Source organism: Phallusia mammillata, chromosome 2 (genome assembly GCF_965637545.1).
Source record: "Phallusia mammillata chromosome 2, kaPhaMamm4.hap1.1, whole genome shotgun sequence".
NCBI classification, from domain to species: domain Eukaryota; kingdom Metazoa; phylum Chordata; class Ascidiacea; order Phlebobranchia; family Ascidiidae; genus Phallusia; species Phallusia mammillata.
In genome coordinates, this window is record NC_137253.1 from 21102790 (window position 1) to 21129594 (window position 26805).

General features: G+C 39.5%; 2 protein-coding genes across 5 annotated transcripts; one reads left to right on the plus strand and one right to left on the minus strand.

The window, feature by feature from the left end:
* Positions 1-78: 78 nt before the first annotated feature.
* On the plus strand, positions 79-15492 carry LOC145214940 (uncharacterized). Of its 3 annotated transcripts, none has more exons than XM_080083573.1 (23): positions 79-190; positions 655-1895; positions 2011-2162; positions 2228-2342; positions 2443-2610; positions 2701-2853; positions 2977-3123; positions 3201-3326; positions 3389-3562; positions 3737-3829; positions 3903-4022; positions 4086-4277; positions 4358-4446; positions 4533-4632; positions 4698-4844; positions 4914-5087; positions 5365-5661; positions 5733-5891; positions 6048-6212; positions 6610-6783; positions 6966-7080; positions 7223-7311; positions 7682-15492. In XM_080083573.1, exons 2-23 carry the CDS (start codon positions 1622-1624, stop codon positions 7696-7698), a joined length of 3240 nt encoding a protein of 1079 aa, XP_079939699.1. In that variant the 5' UTR covers positions 79-190; positions 655-1621; the 3' UTR covers positions 7699-15492. The 3 variants fall into 3 exon arrangements, with proteins under 3 accessions (XP_079939699.1, XP_079939700.1, XP_079939701.1); XM_080083574.1 differs by having other exon boundaries at positions 6048-6203; XM_080083575.1 differs by having other exon boundaries at positions 6048-6191.
* Positions 15493-15765: 273 nt separating this feature from the next.
* LOC145214942 (potassium/sodium hyperpolarization-activated cyclic nucleotide-gated channel 3-like) lies at positions 15766-25587 on the minus strand. Of its 2 annotated transcripts, none has more exons than XM_080083576.1 (16): positions 24949-25587; positions 22746-22883; positions 22522-22656; positions 22110-22269; positions 21064-21195; positions 20591-20752; positions 19051-19183; positions 18907-18992; positions 18618-18764; positions 18413-18533; positions 18157-18282; positions 17714-17878; positions 17391-17503; positions 17234-17313; positions 17032-17110; positions 15766-16959 (listed from the first exon to the last, which is right to left on the minus strand). In XM_080083576.1, exons 1-16 carry the CDS (start codon positions 25026-25028, stop codon positions 16345-16347), a joined length of 2472 nt encoding a protein of 823 aa, XP_079939702.1. In that variant the 5' UTR covers positions 25029-25587; the 3' UTR covers positions 15766-16344. The 2 variants fall into 2 exon arrangements, with proteins under 2 accessions (XP_079939702.1, XP_079939703.1); XM_080083577.1 differs by lacking the exon at positions 24949-25587 and adding an exon at positions 23243-23631.
* Positions 25588-26805: the final 1218 nt, after the last annotated feature.

Sequence of the window (26805 nt, forward strand, 5' to 3'; positions counted from 1 at the left end):
CACGTATTCTCTGTCTGCGCGCTGGTCTCTGACGTCATGTCGGTCGTACCAATCACAAGCTTGGACTTCAGTCGTTTTGGTATGCAGCTGCGGATAGTTGTGTGATCGATTGCAACTTTGTCCTTGATGAAATCGACGCCTTTCTGCGGCAAAATCAAAAGTTTATCATACACATCGACTTCTTAACGAGGTATGTGATCATTTGAGTTTATTTTAAGTTTTTCAAATAGTTCCGCTTTTTGAATTTTGCCCTGTCATTTCAATCGCATAACTTTGCGCACTCAGCTCATCCGTTGGTCGCTTAAAATGGCGTCACGCCACATAGGTAGTTACACTGTTGCAGGGCAGGCTATGCAGCTTAGTTAGTTATCAGTTTAGGCCTACGAAACGATAGGAAGTGTATGTTTATAGTTGACACCTGTTAATGCCTGAAAAATATTATGAGGGAAATGTTGTTTTACTATTACGTAAATACAATGTTAATGTGAAGATATTTAGATGTGTAGTACACATTTTTTGTTTATAGGATTACGAAGAAATTTTGTTTAAAAAAAGAATTGTTAGTTTAAACAAATTTTTTTTATTTGTAATGCATAAAGATAGTTTACAATTCAGAGAACTAATGACTAAAAATACATTGTATGTTTGTTTTAGCAAATTTGTGATTTGTTCACAAACTGTCTGTGCACTAAACCACTGGTGCAAGCAGTAGCGGTTGCTTTGAAAAGAAGCACATTTTGGTCTTCTGTCCGATTTCCAAAAGGTTCCATTTTTGAATGCTCATTGTGGTATTCAGCCAATCAGTTTCTTCACCATCTTGAAAAATATCAGCCAAGGATTTCCATTTCAGGAATCCTTACGGACTGTGACAAACACTTGCACTTTTTCTGTCCAAGTGCTCTATCAGGGTCTCTTGGCTTGTCTGCATCTTGTGGGCAAGTTTGAACATTTAAAGTGTGTTTTACTCTAACCAGTTTTCCTTGTTTCTGGTATGTTTGCTTTTCATATTTCTGTATTTTAAGCTACCCTCTTATCTCAAACACTGTGGTCTCCATTGCTGCCAAGTTGTCTATTTGCTCGCTTACTTTTTGCTTGTCTGGGAAGTGCAGTGTTTAATCTAGTTTCATCTTCCCCAGCATATGTCAGTTGGTTGTGTTTGTCTCATTTTATTTTTATCTTATCATGCTGTCATAACTTTTGTGTACACCTTGTGAAAAATCCATAAGTTGATCAGAAAATACTGTTCTCAGGGTATAATATACCATTGCTTTAGTGTAGGTACTAAGTCCCTTGGGCAAGTTTGTGAAAACACTGTTGTTGTAAAAGTAGCACATGCATAATATCCACATTGTTATTTTTTGTACTATATCGCCTTATTCGTCTGAACATGCAATGATCGAACTGTGTTAAAAATTGTGAGTGCATTGACAATTGCTTATCCAGTAGCTAGCTACATTGTGCAGACTCTTCAAAAGAAGGTACAAGCGTGAACATTGATCAAAGACAATTTGTCACGTCAAACCACAAACTCTATTCATTTGCTGAAGCTTGCCACTCTTTGCACTGTGTTTGCTTTTGGTGCTTGATATCTCACTTCAGTTGAAGACATTATAAAATCAACATGATAAGGTCTGAATACCCACCCCGTCCCAATTTACCTATGCCTGCCGGGTCGCAAATGGATTCTTCAAAGGCACTCGCCATCTTGGAATTGCTCAAAGAGCCTGGAAACGAAGTATGTGCAGACTGTGGTGCATCGCTGTCAATAGACTGTGCATGGGCTGTCCTATCATACGGAATCCTTGTATGTGATGACTGCAAGTTGGTTCACATTGAACTTGAGAACCATTACAATTTACCGGATGCAGGTGGTGCTTCGGACAGCTCATTGAAAGGTGAGTTGATGTTTTAACTTATACCTATACAAGTTTATATATTAGACTCATACAAGTATGTGTTAGTTTTGTGATCAATACAACTCTTAATTTTATTGTGATCTATTGTTTTTAGGCATACTTTCAACCAACATTACCCACTTATGGGAAGAAAAGGACATTGCACAAATACGTGCCAATGGAAATAACAGGTCCAACAGTCGTTTGCTGGTCAATGCACCTGTTTGGCAGTATCAGCCATCTGGTAACGATGGTATAAAACTCAAAGTAAGAATGACAGTTTGTTAAAATTAAAAAGTTTAAAATATTCCAACAAATTATTTGCATTTCAGGAGTATTGGATCAAATGCAAGTATAGCGGAAACATTCCAGATGCCGCAGAAAATCCAAAAATGGCTGCAAAAAAATCCTTTATTGGAATTCAATTCACCAGACCAATGCCAAAAGGTTTGCATTTAAACAAAAGCTAACAACATTTCAGTTATATGTCGGAAATGTGTTGCTATATTACCAATAGGATGCTAAATTTGTGTTGTGTATTGAACAGGAAATTATCCTTGCTGTGCTGTTTTGCAAAACGACACGCTGTATTTGACGTCAGACATCCGCAATGAAGAGGTGCCTGTAGAATGTGTTGAAACACTGGTTGTAAACTCAAAAAGAATCGGCCATGAAAATGGTGTTCAGATTACATACCGAATCAACGGCGTCAATGGTAGCTATAAATGTTGTTTAAACCTGCAGTAACCCCTGTGTGAGAGTAATTGAGTTGGCACTTATTAACCAATCCTGCCTACTGTTTTAGATGGCAACACCGTGGCATTTACCTACTTGCAACATGACAACATGGAGACGGTGATGGACTGGATTAGCCTTGTGCGGTACACAAAATACAACCTCCTCAAGAGGAAGTACCCTACAATGATTGACAAAAATGTGGCAAAAATACTGAATTGTGGTAAGCTTTAAAGTGACTAAAGTCATGCAAATTTTTCAAATGTAAACAAACAGAAAAATGTTGTAATAAAATAAAGGGTAAATACTGTAAAGCTATCATCACCATGTATATTCAATTTTGCAGGTATGGTAAAGGAATCCTACATGCACGTGTCAGGCCGTGGTCTAATTTATTTGAGTTTAAGTGAGGCTAGGCTGTCCTGCTTTCAACACCATCTTGATGATAAGCCATTGTTCCAAATTGCAGTCAGCAATGTCATGAACCTCACAGGTTGACAACAATGAAACATTTTTTTTACATAAAACGAATGCATATATGATGACTTACTTTTATATTTTTGTTTGTAGCAAGTCAATATCTTGATGCAGTTGCTTGTTACTTTGACATTGATGCAGGAAAAATTCTCAGTTATGGTGATTGGCTTAATGCCTTGGAACAAGTGTTGAAAACTGATAAAATTGCTGCCATGCCAGGTACAGTTTAGCAGTAAACAAATTGGAGAGTAATTTTTTGACAAATGTTATTTTGTTTTTAGATGACATTCCTAAACCAACATTTCCGTTTTCATTGCTAAAAAAGACTGAAAAGCCCCCACCGCCTGTGGAAAGAACTGAGCCCCAACCAACTGTCAATCATACTGCTCCAGTTGTAACCACTGCACCACAAACTATTCCAGAAACAAAGAATGTCCAACCTCCACCAACCCAAAGTAAAAAAATAGCTTTTGAGTTAAAACAAATAAGAGTTAAATAAAACCTGAATTATACATCCTGGCGTACTGTGAATTATACAGAGTATGGAGTCCGTTACTTTAAAAATATGTAATTTTAAATAGTATATATAATTTACCTTTTAATAACAAATTATATAATTATTGTTGCAGTTGATGGCGAAAATGAAAATGAAAAAAAGCCAAGCAACTATGAATGCTACCCTCCAATTGGGCCAATGGGAGAAATGGGCAAGGTCTTCAGAGGTTTGTAGCCAGTTAATAGATATAAATCTTACTAAACCAAATCTAATGACATAATTATTTATTATTATCACAGGGGAACTTCCTCCTGAGGCAATCAAGCCACCTCCCCCTAAAAATGAAATGTCCAGAATTGGGGTATTTGGTGAATTTGTTCCCCCTTTGGCAACACCAGTACAACTGCAGCAAATTAAAAGTAAGCATATTTGATTTTGCTGTTTGTTTGGTTTTGCAACCAATAACACAAAATACATTTTAGCTGCTGGAAACTTTGGAGACTTGGCCACTGCTGGCTTGACATCGTTTGCTGCAACATTAAATTCAGCTCAAAGTGCCATCATTCCTGCTACTGGCAAGGAGCCTGGTTGTTATCCACCTATTGGTGGACCAGCACAGGCTGTGAAACTTCGCTATGACATGAACACATTGATGCAGGCACAGTTACGCAGAGGTAAGCAACACTGTGTCTCGGTATTTATGTGTTAAATTTTTCTACAAAAAACATCTGCTAAACTTTTCATACTTTGTTAGAGCAAGAGTTGGAAGCAATTCGCAACGGAGCAGCTGCTGAACTTCAGAGTCAGAACTCAATGTTTCGAGCAACAATGGCTCAAAAACAGGTTGGTTTTAATTGAAGCTTGTCCAATTAGTGGATTGTTGTCTGTAACCTGTAATACATTACTGGTTTGCTTTGACATTTTATCAGCTCTATGAACAAAGCCGACTTCCAACAAGCCTGTCACATGTTGGCCGCTTCTCAGAAACAGATGCTGCTGCCTTTTCTCAAGCAGCAATATCACAACATTGTAAGTATACTGTGTGTTCAATGAAACATACAACACACACATCAAATGTCTATTGTTAATTGCAGACCAGGGATGGGGTGATAGTGCCTCAGACAACATCCTGACAGTTCCTTGGAAACCAACAATCAATGGTTATGAGCCTTCCCGTGGCTTTGGTGGTCTCAATACTCAATATCATGACCAAATGGCTTGGAATGCTGTCAAACTTCAAGGTTAATATAACTTTTTACATGCAGCCCTGAAGTTTAGTCTTAAAGTTTTACAAAGTTGTTTTATTTTAGCTGCTGCAGCCATGGAAAGAAATGCTGCTGCAGCTGCACTTGAAAGAAAGATGCCCCAACAGGCTGCGAAAGGGCTCGGTCAGTTTGCTGCATGGGGAAGACCACCAACAGATATCACTCAACAAGCAGCAGCTTCACTTACAAGAAGTGCCAGCTGGGCAAATCCAAGTCCAGGTGCAGATTTCAACATTGCTATATAGTTTTCCTGTGACTAAAGACTGTTCTTTTATGTGTGTAAATTATCAGGATAAACACTGACAAGTAGGGTAATTTATTGCTTTTTCAAAAACAGATAATTATCTGATTATAATCAAACAAACTACAACATAATGGTGACAGACAAACAAAGTGTCTGTTTGTTCAACAAAATTTTATTTTTCAAAAAATTTCAAATTTTTTTTTTAAATTTTTAATTTTATTTAAATTATAAATTCTTAAATACTTTTTTCAGTTGGCATGGACCACTGGCCTGGAAAATCACCCACAAGTCCAGTGGATACATTTGGTTTGGCAGCTTCACGTGATGCAAGAGGATCAACTGACTTTAGTGCTAGTGCTGGGACTCGTGGATTTGGCATTAATGGAAAAGTCACACGAAGTGAGTCTACATCTGCATCCCCATCTGGTGTTAACAGGGAACAACAAATGATCATTGAAAATCTTCTTTGCCAATGGAAATCTGCTGAACAGAAACTGCTTAGCCTTATTCACAATGGTTATGTGCCAGCATCTGACATGACCCCAGCAGGCAAGTCTTTTTACCTATCATGCTCCTATTTTAATTCAATCATATTATTAGATCTTACTGCTGTGTCACAGGTTTAGACAAAGACAGTGCAGAACATGCCTACACATGTGTATCTGAACTATTTGAGCTCTTGTGGAAACAACGTTATGATCTTGCGCTGTCATTCCTGCGTGGCTTCCGTGAAGTGTTTGCAAAATCAGTTCACTCAGAAATACGGAGTCTTTTCATTGGTGAGTGACATGTGCATGCATATCGCGATTCTCTGTATGAATTCCATTAAGATACTACACTTTCCCTTTTAAGTGTGTGACTATGAAATTCTCCTAATCTTTGTAGCGTTGAATGTTTTGACATCAGTTTTTATATTATCTTGATGCTTGTGGCAGGTGTGGGAGAATTAGACACCATGAAGCAGATATTCATCCAGCAAGGCAAAGAGAAGTTTCTGTCCGGCAACTCTGGTGGACCTGTCACTTGGAAACAGCCAACTCCACCACCTACACAACCTGAAACATCGTGGCCAACACCCAGTAAGACAAATGGTAACTTGGGTAAATTGATTCTGTTTAAATTTGTTACAGTATTTTCATGTACTTAATTTTTTTACAAAAACTTTGTGCGCATTTTATGAGAAAGTTTAATCATAAAAGTTTGGATAAATGTACAAATTTTAAAATTTCTTATCTGGTTGCACTTTGCTGTGTGAAAGAATACTGTCATATATATACATCTGAATAAACACTGCATGGTTGACATTAGTTTGTGGCACAGCAGCTAATTTAAGCTTATGGCAATATTTGTGTGGTGCAATGCACACATAACGTGACCTGTAATTGCTTAACAAAGCTGCTTCCGTTTCTGTCTGGCACAGTTTCAACTTCTCAACACAGGAAGTGACTCACTGTGTTTATAAGGCATTTTCAAAAAAGATTGTTTCTTCAAATCCAGGCACTCTGCCCCTTCGAGAATCTCCAACTGACTTTTCACCCTGGGGCTACTTCTCAGCCACATCTTCAGAGTCTTCTTCATTGTGGGGTGCAACATCTACTACATATTCATCAAGTCGAACTGCTTCACTCAGTTCTGACCCATGGAGCTCAAGTGGTGTGTTCTCTGGCTCAAGTAAGAACAGCTTTTTTGTTTTATTTGGGCCATGTAAAATCTTATTTGTGCCCAGTTTTGATTTAGTATTAAAAACCAAAGGTTCATTTTTTAAAAAAATAGCTGCTTTAATGTTTTTGGTGCTACAAAACCTTATGTGTACACCCAGGGCAATCACTGTAAACTAAAAGGTGTGCTTTTAGACTCGATTACACCAACTTCATCATTCAATCGAGCCCCATCTCGTCCAGTGGCTAGATCCAGCATCGGTGAAAACTCTCCACCGGAAGGTTCGTTTGGATCCAAAACCTCTTCAAAGTGAGTGCATTTTGTGTTACATACTCAATTGTGGCTGATCTCTGTTGCTGAGCTTTAAAAGCACTTATTTAGATGCTTGACATGATTTGAATTGTCATAGAGTACTTCCATTGATTTTCTATGTTTTTTTCTTTGACTTTAGGAGCCCATCGCCACGTGTTACTACACCAACAACAGGATTTGATGCAACTACACTCAGTGGCATCGAAACAACCCTTAAAAACATATTCTGTAAGTTGTGAATTTATTTATTTGGTAAACATTTTGCCATTGTGCAAATTAAATATTAGCTATGGATGGTGTAAGTAGCCCAAATTGTCTGATATTTGTTGGTTTGTACTTTTGACATGGACCATATTGATTAAGTGAATGCTTGGGAGAAATAAATATTGGTAATTGTTTTCGGATATCCTGGATTGTCGTTTTGCTGTTCGCTCACATAAGTTTGTTTCTCTATCAATAAGGGTCCATAAGTGTGCTTTGTAACCTAGCTACAGCAACTCATAGCTAACGATTAACCGTTTCGCTATCTGCTTCCATGCAATGTTTACATAACTTTTGTTGTCGGCAGTTTCTCTCACCAACTTACTTTTGATTGCAGTGAATTCCGCCGAGTAAGGCCCTCGGGCCACGCTGCACAGCACCTGCAGCGGCAGCAGCAGCAGGAGCGACCAGTCGTTACCGTTTCCCACACAGTTCACTCGTCGCCCAGCCGAACGCAAGTAAACCCGTTTTGTTTCTTACATGTTTTCAAATGTTGCCTTTCTCGGCGTGCGACGGTTATCGTTGTTTCGCTTCCCCAACGCCAAAAAACCAAAGTTGCAGTGTTTACTGTGTATATTCATGTTCTCGCCCAACCTTTACAGTAGCACTCTCTAGTACTAAGCTGTGCGCCGCGCCCCTGAAGCGCGCATTTTTCTGTGCTGTGTATGTGCGCGTGTGCAGTGTTTTATTCTCTCTCGCCCCAGAATCGCGGCACAAGAAATACTCTGCTGTCTACTATAGGGTTTGAATTTTGAGATCTCCGACAAATTTGTTCCATATACAAGTTTATGTGGCTTGCACTCCATTTTTTCTGTTCGCTCCATTTTTTGTTCATCGTCTTCACAGTTTCCTGCGTCTCCGCCCGCCCGCGGTGCGTTGTCAGCCCTCCCTTTGTTTATTCACACGTTTTTGGTTCTTTTGCACATATTTAGGGGCAATCGCGTCCTTACCTTAACCGCCGCGACCGTCGCGACGTCCAAAAACACGAAAAAAACTCCGTGTCGCAGCAGTCAGCGTAAATGTACCCGCACACGTTACCTATGTCAATGCAGGTCGAAAAAAATAACCCATCGCGTCGTAATTTTGCGCTGATCGATTATTACACATCCTACTTCCAGTCGCCACAGCAACATCCCAGTATTCTCTTGGTCAATGGAAATATCTCTTTTTTTTACCATCCGTCCCTCGTCTGCCCAACATTCCTGTGCGCATTTACGAGCTCACGCGCGTGTGTGTTTCGTGTGCTGTGACCGCGATGGGCGCTCCTCGTCTCGCTGTTTGTTTGTGTGCGTGTTCGCGCGTGAGGCGCCTGCCTGGGCTTGTATCGCCCGCGCGCGTGCATGTGTGTATGTGCGTTCTGTTCGTTTTTTACGCCTACCTGCACGATGAGCAATTGTTTCCCCCCTGTGTGCTACCGCGTTGTTCCTTGCCACGTGCATAACCACCCCGTTGCAAATTGTTTCCTTATGCTTTTTCTGTTCTTGCGTTTACAAGGTGAATTTGTCTCGCGCCAGACTCGACGCCTACTCCTGTGCGGCTTCCATATCGGATAAACAACAATATTTTCCCAATGCAAATACCTGGCAACTTCGCCGCAGTGTAAACCTGGCTATAGCGTCCAACAGTCATGATATAGTTAACACCGGAGTCGTTGTTTTGTGTTTTTTGTCTTTTAATTATGCGGAGTTTAAGTCATTTGACCTGATAATGATTGTGGACCAACGTCTTGGTGCCATATAGTACTGACTGTGATTTGCTTGTGCGACAAAGCACTTCAGCCCGCGATCAACAGCTGTAAAAGGAAAAACCTTAACAATGCTGAGCGTTTTTGTAAACTCGATACCGTCCGTTTCCAACCAGCTCAAATTACCACGTAGGAAGCGTCGTCAATCAGTTTCGCGTGTTTGCCCGAAAGCGTCGACTGCCAATTTGGTTCCTCTCGCATACCACCGTTCTTCCATGTCGTGTCAACCCATATCAAAGCCGTTGAAAGCGTCCTAACCAGCCCTTTGCTAACAGGAGTGTGTGTCTTAATTTCTGCGCTATGCAAGACCTGCTATAATCCAATTGCAATTGTTCTGTGCAAGTGTTCGCCATTATCCTTTTGTCAGGAAAGTAAAATGCAACAAAACGCCCACTATGATCCGATAAATGAACTTTGCTAGTAGATGCCACCCACGTGTCAACAAAAACAAAATCAGTGCGTAAAAAGTTCGACCCAGATAAAACCGCCAATTAAAATACAGTCGACGTCGATTTTCTAAAAAAAAGAGATTAACCTTTTGTCGCCATAGAAACTCGGCTGCAAAATTTGTTCTGTCCCTAAAATGGCAGCAATGACTTGTGACACGTGCATGTGCGCTGCTGCCCCAAAACGGTCCCAACTTGCGCAGTGTGGCGGGATCTTGTATCTTCCATAGGCGAAATAATAGGACGCAGGGTTCGAACTGGTGGCGGTCGTGTCTTTTTGCAGTTGGGTCAGTTAGTATGTGTCTATGCTGGGTGTGCTATTGATTTTGTAATACTCCCCGTCAAAGTGCAATAAATAGCCTTCACTTTCCGGTTTGCCGCCGCTTAAAAGTGTAGCTGGCCGTCGCGCCCCCAGGAGGCTCATTCGTATTCGATCAAAAGACTGAAAGTTATGGAGGCACAAACCACTAACCAAGCCCCGTCTTGTGTTTCAACCCCTTCGTGCGAACATTGTGTGGTATGTGCCTTAGTCTTCACTCATTTATTTCAGCAAAACTATAAAAAAAAACGAAAAAAAAACGCGTTTGTACAATATAATACTGTGAGCTCAAGCCGAGTGCGTGTGTTCTCTCTGTGTGTGTATGTGTATTAGTCCTTCTGTGTTCTCCCCCCGCAACTGTTGCTGTCTTGTCATTTCTGTCGTTTATTATAGCTGTCACGCCATTTGATTGTATGGCGATACCGGTGTATTAGTCGTAGGGTAGCAACTAACGTTCTGTGCCTTGTTAGTGTAAAGAGATTTCTCAGTTCTTATCTTATATGGACGCCATCAGTATGGAACGGTATCCCAAAGTCGGTACTATAGCGCTTTGCAGTCTCGTTAAACAGGACTTTTTGCATTATAATTCCCACCCGAATGGTCGTTCTGGGTTTGGATATGAAACTTTTGGTGCATGCTGTTTAAAACCACCTTTTTTTCCAAAATCCGCTTGCTTTTTTCACCTAAAACTTACCTAATTCGCCCGATAAGCTTGACCATTTCTTTACTGAATAGATGTGTAATTGGTGTGCGACTTTTGTCTATTCCATGTGGTGTTAACACTCCAAACGCAGGGTCCACAGCCGTAATGAGCTTGTCGATATCTTTTGCGTCGTCTTTTTGGGACAATCGAAACAAATGTTGCTTATTCGCTTGACAAAAGCTATGACAATAAATAAAGTAGGAGTCACCGATTTGCACAGCACAGTAAAAACAATGACCCGCCGCCGGTTCACAAGGTTTCAATTGCTAATCGCCTAAAACAGGGTAAAATTTTCTTAAAGGCCTTCTCCTCACTTAGAATATATCAAAACATGACGCTTAAATTTTGAAGCCGTTTTGTTTCGCAGCTTTTTCATCTTTTCTAGTGTCTTCACCAGGTCGCAAGAGAGATTAAAATGTCCTTCGTCCTATTGTCTAGCCACTAACGTGTATTCGTATATATTTGCTTCTCACCACAACAAAAGCATGAGCCAAATTGCCTTCCTTCGCGCCCCCAATTTCGCAAAATTGTCAGCCGTATATTGCATTGTTTCCCTAGTTCTGCGATCACTGTTAAAATTTTCGTCGAAGGTGTTTTCAACATTATCAAATTCTGAGGCCTTTTCGAGTCTCACCCTCAATCTTATAGTTCTCCGCATTGAACATAGCAAAACCAGAAGCGCACGTTTTCGGGATAATTGTATGTGAACAATTTAACCCAATAAACAAATTAATTGGTTCTCTTCGCAAGCAGCACTTGTTACATAGGCGGTCCATCTTAACTTGATTTTTTTGTGTTTTTTTCGCGTACTTCACACGGCGCCGGGTTGGGCCCAAAAAAAATCTTTAAAAAATGAACTTCATCAAAAAATCCGCCCGGCGCCGGCCCCAGTGCAATTGGCGTCGCCCCTTGTGTCCACGGCGCCCTCGCGTGTAGGTTTCGTTTGGCGATCCTGCGTCAATGGCAATCGCGCGAATCCCAAGATCTTTCTCTGAGTGCTTCCAAGTGCGAATATTATTGCAAAATCGACTGGAACTCGAAAGTGCCAAAAATGCTATGCACGCCTCTTTTCCTTTCATCCCTACTTGCCGTGCATTACCAGTATTTCGAACTCTCTCCTTATTTCCTACGTAGTAATGAGCCAATTAATGCGTAATTAACAGACAGATAATCTCATGGGTCACGAAATCCTATTTGGTGTTAGCTAAAGGACACCTGTAGTAAAAAAACGAAGCAGCATTTCAATTTTCCAACGCAGCAACTGGCAACCAAATTCATTTTGTTCCGTACCCCCATCTTAACGTTTACTCATGTATAGGTTTGTGCACTGTGCGCCGCACCCAAGCAGTCTTGAATCATATTGTTGAGATATTTCAGCTGTAACCACACTGTACAAGCACGCATTTCCACGTCTATAAATACGGCGCACATTGGCGCCATATCTTGCACATCCGCGCTATGACAGAAGCCATCTGATAATATCCTTCTACGTTAACATAAATTTTCTCCGTACCAGCTTTTTCCCACCCTTTCGGAAACGGCAATAACTATTTGAAAGGCCATTGCGTTCAGCGGTGACAAATGTCGGCAATATTGTCAGTTCCCTTTCCGCCGGGCTCCCTCTGTTAGTTCGTCCATATATATTTCGTGTCGCCTAGTTTTGTGTCACTACCAGCTGTTTTTAGAGTGTTCCTGTTCTCAATACGCTTCTGTCTGTATATTACCACTAAGCTGCTTCGATTTTCTGTATATTTTGCGACGCCAGATAGTAAATATTGCAAACCATGCAAAAGGTGACAAAAATTAATGGAATCGAGAAAAAACGAGAAAAAAATCCATCGTTTAAACACTAATCTCTTCACTAAGACTGGCTTTTTTAGTTTTCTTCAAAACAGTAATTTCGTGTTCAGGTGTTTTTAGCTTCGTGGGTGCGCGTAAACATCCCGGTACCATTAAGCCTTCAGTTAGTTCCCTGTTATTTTTTCTCACCATCAACACATGCATCGATATGGTTGCTAATCGCGGCGTCATGCACACATGGATCAAGTTGCCCAAAAAGTGAAGTGTTATTTGTAAGTTAACTACCGTATTTCGCCCTTTTTTTCGAAAGTGAACTAAACCGTAGTAACACGGCGGCTTCGTTGGACCAATGTGCTCAAACCAACCCCGCTACTTAACTGTGCACAGTAACCCGCAATCACACCAGTTCGTTTTCTACATTTACCTAACCACGTTTTTGCTCCACACTCCACACTCTACAATCTCGGCCAAAACTTTGGCTGCCGCTTCGTCCCATCACCCATAACATGTTACCGGGCGTGTCAATAATGCCGCAGTGAACGCTTGTACCGGGCGTGTCAAAACGCACTGTTGTGCATTCACCTCTAAAACCCGTCTTGCCTAATGCACTTCTCTGCGGATACACACATGTGCGTACAAAAATTACACAACTATCTCCGAATGCCGGTCATACAGAAAGCCGCTAAGTCTCTGTAGTTACTACACGTTTATAAATCATCCGGTGTTCCTTTATAGTTTATACCATATTTTGACGGACAACATTTGTGACAGATTTGTTCTGGTAAACCGCAGTATTTTTTGTCATGTTATTGGCGCTTGATGGCACTGTTTTTCGATGACGTAATCATCGTAAAAATACTAATCAACGTGTTACTAACACACAGCCCTTAGAGAAGAGCTTAATCCATTATGTTTCTACAACGTTAGTAATGTCGCGAGCCCTTTGCCTGCTTTTCTAACTACTACTACTATTATTATTATTACCACTTCGAATGCAAATCGCCTTTGTTACAAAAAAGCTACCTAAAAAAACTATTCAAAAAAATGTTCTCGAAAAAATTTAAAAAATCTTACAAAAAAATTTCTTATGCTATAGCGATTGTATCCAGTGTTTTCTTTTCCGCTCGCCTGTGTTTTTTTATCCGCTATGCATTGTTGACGCGTACTTGACACGTATTTTTTGTTTATTTGTGGTGGCGATCAAACCTGCTTTTGTCGATCCTGACCCGCTATAGTTCGGAGCTCGTCACTTCGTCCGTAGGCGAGTTGCGCTTATTGTTGTCTTACAAGGATTTTTACCGGTGATGCAGTTCCCCGTTTAGTAGATAAAACATACACCGAAAACATTCGACTTTCTTAACACTAATCGAATTTACCAGCATCGTCATGCTTTCCAACCATTTCAGTGCAAAGTATTTCTTACCCACCCCATTACATTGTAGCCATCGTTTTCTGATTTAAGTTTAAACAGTCCAAGTTACTGCGCCATTCATATCAGTTTTGGTACTTGCCCGCGTTTTAGAGACGGTTTTTATTGTGTTTTTACCAGACAGCTCTTCTATAGGGGATTTTTTAATACCGGTTTAATACACACCTTCCCTCTGTTGCTGTTCAGCCCTTGACTCAAAGCGAGAGCATTCCAGCTGTAAAACTTGTGACTCTCTGGGCGCAGTGGTCTGCTGTGAATGTCAAATGTACGGAATTCCGAATGGTGCTTCTGTCGTTTTTGATCATATAAAAAAACGTCACTCACATTCTAATCGTATGATGCGTTGCACAAAACGAGCCAGTGTTTCTAAGGCTATATGTGATATGTTATACCTTGCGTCTTCTCTTAACGGTGCCCGTCTTCAACCTTCCCAACATTTCTAGATCTTAAATTTCTTCAAACGAGCATGCTCTTAAAAGTTGCGCCAGCGCCGGACAAACGCGGCCTCTGGGCGTAAGGCCAAAAGTATAGTCGTTCTTCTAATCGATACAACCACTGTTTTAGTATGATATGTGGTACACCACTATTCGGGGGCCTTTTTAGTTTTTTTTTACAGCGAGCAGTGCTTCTCAACAGTAACCACCGTATGACGTATCCACACAAACCAAGCCCCTTTCCATCCTTGCGCGTATGAAATGTTATAACAGATGCAATACCGACACTTTTTTGGCACATGCGAAAATCGGGCAAAACCCCTTCTTTTTGGGATGCGTCGTTATGTGCAGATAGTACAACCACTTTATGAGTCAAACGTAAGTGCAATACGACTTGAAAAAAAGCTTTGTACTGCGCCCCGTACCCCATTCTCACTTTAGTTCTTGCTACTGTTATCAAACCAGCCCGCCCTTGTACATAGGCGTTCCACATCCAAACCATGCTAATTGTGACCGTCACCTATGCTTTAACGTTAACATGATGTAGTTGTTGCTATACCGCATTACGGTGGCACGAAAACCGCGTCTCTGCTTGCCCAAGTGCTCCAAGTTGTAACCTTTTTATGCGCACAGGTCATGCAATAACATGTCGAAACCTTTCCTCGTCAAATAAGCCATAGGAATTGTGCGGAATAACGTGGCGCACAGGACAGCGGTGCATAGGCACTGCCTCAGACCCCGTAAGCCCCACAATATTGTGCCGCGATTTGTATCCGAATGTTTGTGTTTCTTATGCTCGTGTCATATCCCTGGATGTAAAAATTCAAACTCTTCCTAAGCATTTACATTTCAAGTTTGTTTTTTGTACTGTGCCGACTTTCCGCTATAATGATGCAGTTCCAAGTACATAGTGACGAACCTAACGAGTCTCGCGCGCTTGTTCTGGCGTTTAGTATTATCAAACGTGCTTTACGTATTTATACCTTCTAGTCGCCCTCCACCACTTGTGTGGGCTACATTGTGTTCCCGGTTATATTCGTTTCAATGTGTTGTCGTGGTAGTGGTGGACCGGGGCTGGTCAATAATAATGATATCTTTGTATATAGCAATGGTGAAAGGCAATCACATTACACTCACCACCCCCATCTTATCGTTCTGTGTTTTTCGCGCTTCAACCGAATGACCATGTTGTTATTGGCTTTACTGTACAGTAGTGTTTTGCCTGTAGTTGTAATTGTTCGGTAGTTGCTTTAACAATAAATTGTACAGCAAACCACCAGCCTGATCTTATACAGCCCATGTCAGTTATTTGAGTGATTGGAATAAAACTTCCACAATAGGAAGCTAATCTATCATGCCCTGCTGTGATGTCAATATGTTGCCGGTTAACCTCTAAAGTTGCTGCCAGCAAAAAAGCAGTTGAAATAACATCTTTCCTAAACGTTTTTTTTAACTTATGCCTCGAACCAAGTTGAAACTGTGGGTGAATAAACGAGTAACTTTCAGTCGCGATCAGTACCTAAAATTAAGTAAAGGTACAATAACGTAATCCACGGTCATTCGTTTAATAAATCGTTTATGAAACGCTGCTAGTACAGTACAACGCAAAACTGACACAATCTATCACAGCGACAGGAGCGGTTTTCACACAACTGCCATGCAGCTCGAAAACTGGCGGGAAGTATGGATATGTTGCTGTTATGTATGGGAATGGATGACGGTAATGCCACCGTACGACAACTTCTCACAGTGTAGACAAATATCGCAGCCACTTTTCACAGCTGATGCATTCAGTGTTTTTCACAATAGAGGGAAGTATAGGCGTAATGTCAAAGCTCGCTGCTTGTGCTGTGTGAGCACTACGTGGAAATCCATGTTTGCTGTTGCTGGTGTGATACAATGGGCATGTATATAATGCAAACCAACAAAACAATGCAGATTGATTGTGTTTTGCCGATTGTAACCTGAGTCAACATCATACAGATCAAAACAGCACAATTGCACCACTCGGTATTACAAGACAACGCTGTAAGATATGGCAATTTTGTCGTTTTCGCTGAGCTTGGAGGCCGAGTCTCCGCCAATGCGCCTTGGCTGAATTCAAACAAAATTAATTTTTAGGTATTTATACCACATTTTCTTGGTGTTCACAACGTGTCTTGCCGATGCCATTGGCCACATCCAAATTCGATGACAGATTTGTACATGCTTCTTTAGCGCCATCCTGTGTTTGTTTTGTATCGTGTTCTAACAACAAAGCGATGCTGGTTTCATCAACCACCGACGGACAGTCATCAAAACCTTGGTCTGCGGTGTTGTCAATTTGCAACTTGTCTTCTTGAATAACATTGGACTCAGGTTCGACATCCACGACAACCACGGTTGGGACCACTACGTCGTATTTAACGGTATCTTTCGTGCTGGCCTGGGTGGAGTTGGAAATGCTTTCTTTCGATTCTGCCACTGATAAGACGGTTTCGGCCGTTCCAACATCGGTCACAATGTCTTCAGATGCAAATTCGAAGCTGTTACCTTTTTTCAGTGACTTGCTTTTTGGTCGTCGTCCAGGTATATGAAACGGCATAGTACGTTGGATTTTGGTCCTGAATGGGTGTGGACGCTTTGGTCGGTCTCCTGGGAAGACTTTATCCGAACAGGAAGAAAGACGCTTTCGTGGAAGAACTTTTTCAGCGTCCGATTTTAATTCATTGATTGTTGAGGAGCTGCCTTTATCAAAACCCTACATACAAAGCAATGAAATTGAAATTTCTTGTTTGTTTACTTTTTGTGGTTTAGTTTTGCAATGGTTTACCCGGAAAAGGAAGGAAGACTTGCGTTGTCTGATAGGTGTGTTGCTCGTGACAAAGTTGATATCAGCTCCTACAGATTTGCTGCAGCAAGTATGTACTGGTTAGAAATCATATACGGCAAAGAAAACAGTCAATGCAAAAAAATTCATAAGATTTCGTTCAATTGTTTTTACAGATTTCAAAATATTTAACCCAGCGCTTCACCTTTTAGTAATTCCCGAATCGTGGACTAATGTGTTTCCATGGTGAGTCTGTGGCTGACGCTTATACGTAGGCTTTTTCACCTGGGAAAAAGCAAAAAATGAATGCCATAGTTTCAGTTTGCACATTACTATAGTGTCAAGGTATTCGAGATCCTTACGGAACTTGTTGGGCGTCTGTCATGTTTCACAATTTCTTGTACAAGATCGTTTGATTCCGAGCACCAGTCGTTTGAGTTTTTTACTCTCTCTTCCAGTACTGTGTTGTGTTTACCTAAAAATAAAGTTCGGTTGTACAATTGTCAATCTTGCCACTTTGCGAGCTGTTACAACAATATATTCTTCATTTAAATCAAGCAAACTGTCCTTTGCCTAAACTTCATGCAGTTTACAATACGATTTTGACGTCCGAGTTTTGCTTTGGAATTTATCACTTGAATTTACCAGCATAAAAAATTGAACCTTGTAAAAATATGTATATTACCAATGCTAGACAATCTGTCCGCAGCCACCCGTTCGAGGGTTTGTCGCATAACTGGATGCTCAGATAGCAAGTAGTTGAAATCGTCGACATGCAGGGAGTACGTCGCACAGAAACTAACGGCAATCACGGAGGCAACGCGTCTGTCGTTTATCAGCAAACAAATTTCTGCATAATGTATACCAATCTTATTAGCCTACTATCTGTTTAAAGTGAACAATTGTTGAGCGCGCTTGCTGAAAAAGCAGCACAGAAAAGTCTGTATGCTTATGAGTGGTTGACGAAGAAGGGTTTGATTCATAAATGATTTATATTGAAATAAGATGCGGTAAAATAATGATAAGATGAACACACAGCGCATGCTTGTAATACATTCTGAAATCGTCCTAAAAATATCGCTTTCTTGGTTACAGTTTGCAGCCTTGCAGAGAATATATTTGTCTCACCACCGAAATACGATCCGTCTGAAAGTTGTTTGATTGGATCTTGACGCTGACTGTTTCGAATTTCTACAACACCGTGTTGAATAAAATACATCTTCTTTCCCACTGCCCCTTCCCGTACGATAGTATCTTCAAAAAACAAATTGAAATATTTCTTAGCTTAAAATTTTTCTTTTTTATAGCTTTAACTTCGTATCCACAAATCCGCAGGTCATACTTCTCGAACTCAGGGTTGTTAACAAAGATACGAGTAGGTTACCTTTTGGCTGAAAAAATTCGTATTTCAGTTTTTGTACGACCTCAGTCACAAAATCCGGTTCTGCATTACTGAAGAATGGAACAGACGCCACCAAGTGTCTACAGTTGTAGTTGACTATTTCCTAGCGAAAAAATACAACACCAGATAAGTAAAGGGAGGGGATGGATAATATAAAAATTGCATTGAACTCATGCAATTTTGTCACCTCTCTTAGATTATTGGAAAGCTCATCCAATATTCCCTGCTCGTCGAACATTTTCCCTTGAAATCGATTTTCGTAGTAACCGTAAACACGCGAACGCAGCGGTTTGGGAAGCCGACGAAACCTCATGTATTCTTTAACTTGCATATACTACACAGTACACAAGGCGAAGTTGAATTATGGTCCATATGTTGTATTTGTTTAAGGCAATTAACTCCACGTTTACGCATTCTACAAATCTACAAACCTTAATTATCAGTTCGGACACCTAATTATGTTTGCAAACTCTTACTTTTTCTTTGTATTGGCGTTTTGAAGAATCCATTGACTGGATGAGAGCTGTTGCATGACCAATAAACATCGCGAAACAAACAGCACCTGTTCAACAAACCTGAGGTTATCTAAATGGAAATTTGATTTCTGTTTTAAAATTTACCTGAAACCATTGACAGCATGGTCATCCATAAGTCCATGAGGTTTTGTGGCGGTTGTTGGCCGTATCCAATACACAACATGTGTGACATTGCTTTAAACATACACCACGAGTACTGTTCAGGCCATGGCTTACCCTGTAAATGGAGAATATGTTTTAAAAGTTGAATTTTGGCATCCGACGAAAGGATTTTTTAAATAAAGTAAGTTATTGTAATAATTCATGCCTTTAAAGTGGAATCGTTGGTTATATTTGTAAAAACATTGTAAATTGATTGCTTTTTTAAGACGTCCGTAAAACTTTTGTGCCTGTACAGACATCATAGTTAATAGAATAAACTCTGAATATTCATGTGATGCCTCTTAGGCGAACTGTGACTTAATAGAATAATTCGTATTTAAATGAAGCAATTGCCTCTAAAATTATATTCCGTTGGCAGCTTAGAGAAACCTATGTTATTAATTATGCATAACATAATGCTTGACTCGTCGAATGGTATATGCGACAGAATCTTCGACATGAAGAAATAACGTATTTTGTTTCGAATTGCAATGTTTTTTTATAAACCACGAAAAATGCTTTTGAAAAAAATCGTGTTTCATCGATAAGGCGTATCACGGTATACTAGTATTTTGTCTTTTCAAATTCCCAACGGCAAGCGTAGCACATTCTCGCGGTCAATTGGGTGCAGCACACCGCAGAAAAATGCAGTGGTCACGTATGCTACATGGCTTATCAGGCCGCAACTGTAATCAACTGTGTTCGTGGGATCGATGTCCAAAATGTGTTAATGTAGGCAAGGTGGCTAATTAAGCTGGACAGCGGAAGAAAAAAGGCCGCAGATCGATTGTAACCCGGCAAAAATGATACGATCAATTGATTAGAAGATTGTAAGTAAGACAAGATTCGATTGCACATGTCGCATTTGCGAAACATATGCACTTATTATTTTGGTTTGCTGTATAAGTTACCGACAAAAAGAGAATCATCAGAATATAACATAAGTATTGCAATTTATGTGATTTTAAGTTAAATGTGACAGATAAATAGCTTTATTTTGTGTGACCAAATAAAGTTATTTTTCTTGAACATTGCCCGCCTGGTAATGGCTATACAAAGACCCAAATGGTTATAGAAAGCGTTAATATATTAAGTAGGTGTTTTTCTGTTTTTCCTAAAATAGATTTCTCAAACAACAGAATAGTATGTCTGTATACATTATTGTATGTTGTACGTGTGTTCAATGATTATTCTTATAACTGTCATAACTTAGATATAAAAAAAAACTTTTAAGAATTACTTCTAAATTCTAAACAGATGGTAAATGGGTTGATAAAGGTTCAAAGGTCAAAACAAATGCAAAGACGAATTAACAATAACAATAACCTATGCGACGCCGATATATCATAGCCTACCTGAAGGTTTCGAAACAATTATTTCCTATCCAAGTATAATCACACAGTACACGTACAACATTTACTTAAAGCAGGTATAGCTATTTGATTCAAAGTTTCTTAATCCGTGATTTACTGGTAATTCTCACCACTAAATGATCGAGCACGATCCAAGAGTTCTGGGGAAAATCGTGAAGCATTGGCACCAGAAACTGCAGACAACCGTTCCAATGTCCAATCAGCAACATTAAACAGACAAGATTAAAAATTCGCACCGCTGCCACTGCTAAGTCATATTGCATCCCAACAATCTGCAAAAAATGCTACATTTTGAGCCAAATGGAATACAAAGGCAAAGTTGAATCTATCCATTAAACAGCACCTGATTTTCATTGTGACCCAATAAATAATTAATCTAAGGCAATGGTAATCTGAGGCAATGGACTGATTAATAAACCTAGCCGGTGAAAATCGAGCAAAAGCAAATATTTTTTTTTCACGGGGTTTGTACCCAGGACGATCCCGAGGACGAATCCCGATCAGGTTTTTTATGTGTATGTATGGGTGAGGCGCCCTGGTCTATTCGGCCAAGTTTCTCAACGGATTAATTTCAACACCTCACCTGCTCCCACTGATGGACATATCTTATGAGGCGGCTGATGCGGAGAAGTCGCAACAAGCTGATGATTTTGGCGAAGCGGAAAAGCTTCATTGCCCGTGAAGCACTGGCACTTGCTGAACCCCCACTTGTAACCTGTAAAAATTCATACGTTTTAAACAACGGGGCAAAAAACAGTTAATTACGCGTCGGAATTTGACGTAATAATGACATATAGTCGTGTGTTGACCACAAGCACCTCCTTTAGGAATAATCTAATTCAATGACTAGGCTTGATGTTGTTTGTCTCTGTGCCCAAATAATGTATTTATGGTAAAATTAACGGTGTTTTGTTTGCAGTAAAAGTGGTGTTTTATTAAAACGAAAAACAATATGATTGTTTTAATGGTGTGAAGCTGTTCATTGTAGGGCATAATAAGCCTTAACATAAATACATTGCTAACAGAAGATAAACGACCTTCTTTCTAGTGCACTGCTGATCAGAGAAAAAAGGTCCAAGTTATTGTTTTTCAAACCGTGTGACAGGGTTGGAAAATGTAAAAACAGCTGTCATGTGACGACAATGACAATAACATGCTTGACTGAACATTTTTATGCATGACTGATGAACGATAAGTATTTATTGGCCAACCGAGCAACAAATACCATATTTGTTACTAAACAAGGGTGGTTAGAGTTTGGCGTAATCCTATTAAGTCGAATATGAATGTCGATTATGTATCGATTGCTGTTAATTTTTTTACACGCCCATCCGCTTAGTCAGTATTGTGCTCTGCCAGATCGTGTAAGACACTGAGGTTAAAATAGTTTCACACAAACCAACTTTTATAAGACAAGCTCATGAAACATATACAAAATCGTAGTTTCAAACTGTACATAAACAAAGCTTACACAAACTTAGTCAAACGTACAACTATATTGAAACAAAGTTTCCTCACGTGTTATCACCGATGCGTTATAAACGTGTTTAAATGTGCTAAGAACTAACTTAATACCTATAAATGTTCACAACTTACTGAATTATCAATTTAGGGTAAAATTACGCTTACTTGTAGAATATAGTCCACTGGTAAAGTGGATATGAGGTCAATTGCAAACCACGATCGAAGGTAACGTGTTCGGATTGTGGTAAGGTCCAATATTACTTCGCTATCGCCCGATTCCACAATAATTCCAGTGTGAAAGTTCATCACAATATCAGCCAAAAACCTAAACACTGTGAAATTATTGATCTAGAATATGACAAGTGGTTTCATCACATCGCGTTTCTGTGAATCCACAAAATGATGTAGATTTTTGAAATAGCCTACTTTGTCTGCGGAATAACGCCTATAGCTCAATACTTAATGTACAATACCAGATTTTCTTGCTACTAAGTGTTTTGGGAAACGGCTGAAAAACTGTTTTTTTAATGTAATCTAAAACCAGAACTTGTTTTTAAAAAACTAAAAACTGTATTACCAAAAATCCATGCATAGATTAAATGTTATCCATCCGGTGTCTGTGGTCATCTTTTCATTGAAAAATGTAATGGCAATTGGAATTATTAGCATACTTATGATCAACAATATCAACGTTACGAAATCCCAATAAAATCTGCAACAAAGATGAGTGAACTGTAAATCATTTAAAGTAAAATGACAAAAAACGCAGATATCAGCTCTGGTAAAAAAGAATTTGTTTACCTGAAGTTTGAATACGGGTGAATTACAAAAAATCCCGCCTTTTCTTGCCTTTTTTGCTCTTGTTCCACAGCCTTTTGACTTCCGTACATTCGCAATGAGAATTTCGTAATGGGCACCGACATCGAACCTCCGGAATACCTATACAAATTTAATGATAAGCGCTTGCAAATGGGTGCACCACGTTTTTCTGAAACAATGCAGAGATAACCGAACAATCTGAGAATCTACCCACTTTTTGTTACTGCACAAACACATATTTTTATATAAGCTATTGCTGCCAGGCATAGTATCAAGGTTAAAGAGCTCTTCTGGCAAATGTGATTTGAAAATCACATTTGCCAGAAGAGCTCTTTAACCTTGACATATTTTTATGTCAACGTAAATTTAAAGCAAAAAATAATGTCGATAAAAATGTAACGTATTCGCATATTTTTTCTCTGTACAAACAAAAACTTAAGATTTTCGACAAGAGCAGCTTCATTAGTATTAGGTTCTACCTTTTCGGAAATTGCGATTTTCGAGACGGGCCTTCGAGTTCCATCTTTTTACTCACTCCAGTAAGTTTAATACAACAACTAACAGAAATATTTCTGTGTCTCTGGGAGCACCAGCCAATGTTTCGGCTGACGCTTTTTCTCGTATTCCCTGCCTGTCAACCTTCATATCATACGACACGCGGAATTTTTTCCAATTATTGGGGCGCTAATCGACACAAGTAGAAATGATTAAAATCGATCACACTGATCAGTCGCTTGGTTTGACCGGTTATTGCTCTACGAGGGCATCAAAGCCGACGGAGCAAATTTTCATGTTCTCACGGCTTAACATGATGGCGCAGGAGACAAGTGACCTTTGACTTTTAAAATAGAAATTTGAATCGAACGTAAATTCGGGTTATATATATTGGCAACATAAACCCAGTTAAAACTCCTATTTTTTTACTTTGTGCCTAATTCCACAATCACCAAAAATAAATAGTTAAATGAAATTGAAAAAGAAAATCGTTTTTATGCGACATGACAAAGTGTTCATGTTGCAGAAAGCTCTGATTTGAAGTCGACATACATTATTATTCAAATAAGTCAGTAGTCCCAGCCACAGTACCGTGGCACCCCAAAGTTATCTTTGTAATTTTCTCGGGTACCAGTATTATTTTTCCCGTTGGAACTTTTTTCCCCATCAATATCCAACTAACTGTGGCATCTTTCGAAAGTTTAAAAATGAATCTGAGAACAAAGGCATTATTACACCTTAAAGGAAATAAAAATATATAAGTGCTGCGCTCTAATTTCACAAAATACAAACTAGAATAAGAAAGTTGTGATGCACCGTGATATTGACGTACATTGAACGCTTATGGGTTTGACACTTGTTGTCGAAAAACCTTAAAATCAACTGAAAAATGCTGGAAGCTAAAGGAAGCTTTGAAAACACAGCGTGAAACACTTTTATAAAGTTAAGGGGGGATTCAAATCATCATTTGCCGTCTTGTCTTTGAAATACCGCTACGACCTTTGCTCTTTTTTCGAAAGTTACTTACGTGTGCGCTCATCACTGATTATCCATGTTCTCATGAATCTTTTACACCCACGCACGCTGCGTGAGACCGGGAATCATTAAATAATTTATTTACGCAAATGCTTATCCCGCCATACAGTCCCAGCCAACGCCTGCGATGCTCATCAGCGAACATCCATTTACTGGTACTGTTTACACCTACCCTCATAAAGACTTAATGGAAAGATAATAGCTGCCTTTTTGATGAATAACTCGAAATGTCGCTTGTTTGATTTTTACCCATTAACTTTTTTTGTTTGTTCTGAAATACTGACGCAACTTAAATTGCATAACTTCTGTTTACGCTCATTTTGTCTGAAAAAATACACATTTTCTGACGTGAAACTTTTTCAACCTTAATAAAACAAGCGCAAATTTTGATATCTCACAGGTACACAGAGTCAAATCATCAATCTTGTTGAAAAGTAAATTGCTGTAGTCAAAAAGCTCGGGGATGTTCAAAACGTATCTTTGACCCAAAGTCTGCTAAAGACAATCTGACATACATCGTCGACTAACTGCTTATCATGCGCGACATGCACTTTTTCTATTTATTATAGCAATTACTGATATTAAAGTGCATCAAAGGCAAGGATGAAATAATCTTTCCCCACGAGATTCAAAAATGAAAAGATCTCCTACTCACCAAGCCAGGGCTTGCAGAGCCGAGCCGCTTTTCTTTCTTCGGAAAGGCATTTTGACGTTAAAACGATCGGTTAAATTCATGCACACTTTTCTGAGGCTGGACCCCAATCGTGGACAGCATGAAAATGTTCTGCCGTTCTCCAGTTTTGCGGAACTGATTACAAACTGCTTTAAATATCTAACAACGCATAACAATCGCTACTAAGTAGTAAAATAAAGTTATAGTTTGGCTGCAAAGGCAATCTAACTGTAATGAGGTAACAGGACGAACAAGCCATATTGATTCCGATATAGATTTTTTGTTTCGTGGGTCAATAGCCATACAGGAGTCTGCTGAAACTTTTCACACTGAACTAACTTTGCCCACTTTGAAGTACAACATGGGATTTAAGCATCAGAAGCACTGCATCACAACATCTAAGAACTGCTAATTTCAAAAGAGAGCGACCAAGGAGATTCGCGATGATTTACAATCGGTGTCTGTCGTCGCCGGCTAATATACGCCAATCACAGACCTTACAATGACTTCTGCCTCATGTTCTTCATTTAGAACTTAGTATCGTACTCTCGCGGTCTGCTTAACGTTAAAACTGTAACGTGCGTTGATTGGAAAGTACAGCGATAACGGGCTTACGCGCAATTGTCACTAATATCTCACGTCTGCGAAAAGATGGATGGTGCGCGATCGGCAGAGTTCATGGTTTCTCTGAATCCCAGCGATCGATACTTGACGCACGGGGCAATTTTCTCATGAGGCCTGTGTCCTTGTTTTGAAGTGCAATTACCGGCTTTGCCTTTCTCTGTCGGCTTTATATCGTCGTTCGTCCTTCTCCGCGCGGTCACCGTTCTGCATTATGCAACCGATATGCATGTCCAGCTCAAAAGACTAAGACTCATCATATGTAGCTCTTTGTTTAGCGCAATTGTTCTTTGAAGAATAGTAGTTGCAAAAGAAAATTTTCAACATGGCTTGTTTTTTTAAGTTAGCCTATGAACCCAAAACGAAAAATTGATGACCATCTCTGGTACCAAAAAAATTGATGACCATCTCTGGTTTCAAAACTTTGAACACACATTTTCCGATACATTTTGTCGGTAACATTATTCCTGCCTGCCGAATTGCTGTTTGTTAATACTGAATCTTAAAAAACGACCCATTTTAGCAATTCAATAAGACTTTTACCTTAAAGTTCTAAAAACTGTGGATGTGCGACATATTGGACAAGTTTGTCTGTTTTGTGAGAAAACCCATTTCATTGCAAACTGTTAAAACGAAGAAGTTATATTTAATTTCGTTCCTGTTTTCGACACAGAAAACACAGAACCAGTACTTTTTGATTTCATAGACCAACAAACGCGACAAAAACCTTTGTTAATTCTTTACGGCATTCTTGTGAGATTATTCTGAATCCATCATAGTTATACTTAAAATAAAAAGTCATGCTAACAATTTGATGTTTATATTTGATTTTTTCTTTTCTAAAAGTTGCAACTTTTTAATCCCTACAACTAACATCTGGTTCAAAAGTATAATCGATCACGTCGATAAGCCAATTCCAATAGCCGAACTAATCATCATCTTTTCAAAATACTATATGACGCTCATATATGCCAATTTCTTTTCCAAAAAAACTATACCTGTGTTGTACATTACCTTTAAACTATTTAGACAAAATAAATCCGAACTATAGAATACTTACCAGTTTTTGAGCTTCGTCATGTTTAGAAGAAAAGTCCTCTGCATTGATATCTCTTCCTACTTTGACTCCAAACAACTCTTGATTCTTCCATTCTGTTTGTCCACACGGTTTCCTGAGCTTTTAAGCCAGTCGCATTGATTTATTTCGATGCTGTGATG

Coding starts and splice junctions, on each gene's coding strand:
- LOC145214940 (XM_080083573.1), top strand. CDS start 1,622: ATGATAAGGTCTGAATACCCACCCCGTCCCAATTTACCTATGCCTGCC. Junction 2,343..2,442: donor CACCAGACCAATGCCAAAAG/GTTTGCATTTAA, acceptor TGTATTGAACAG/GAAATTATCCTTGCTGTGCT. Junction 3,563..3,736: donor CCAACCTCCACCAACCCAAA/GTAAAAAAATAG, acceptor TTATTGTTGCAG/TTGATGGCGAAAATGAAAAT.
- LOC145214942 (XM_080083576.1), bottom strand. CDS start 25,028: ATGAATTTAACCGATCGTTTTAACGTCAAAATGCCTTTCCGAAGAAAG. Junction 17,504..17,713: donor GGACAGATTGTCTAGCATTG/GTAATATACATA, acceptor CTTTATTTTTAG/GTAAACACAACACAGTACTG. Junction 17,111..17,233: donor GATTCGGGAATTACTAAAAG/GTGAAGCGCTGG, acceptor TACTTGCTGCAG/CAAATCTGTAGGAGCTGATA.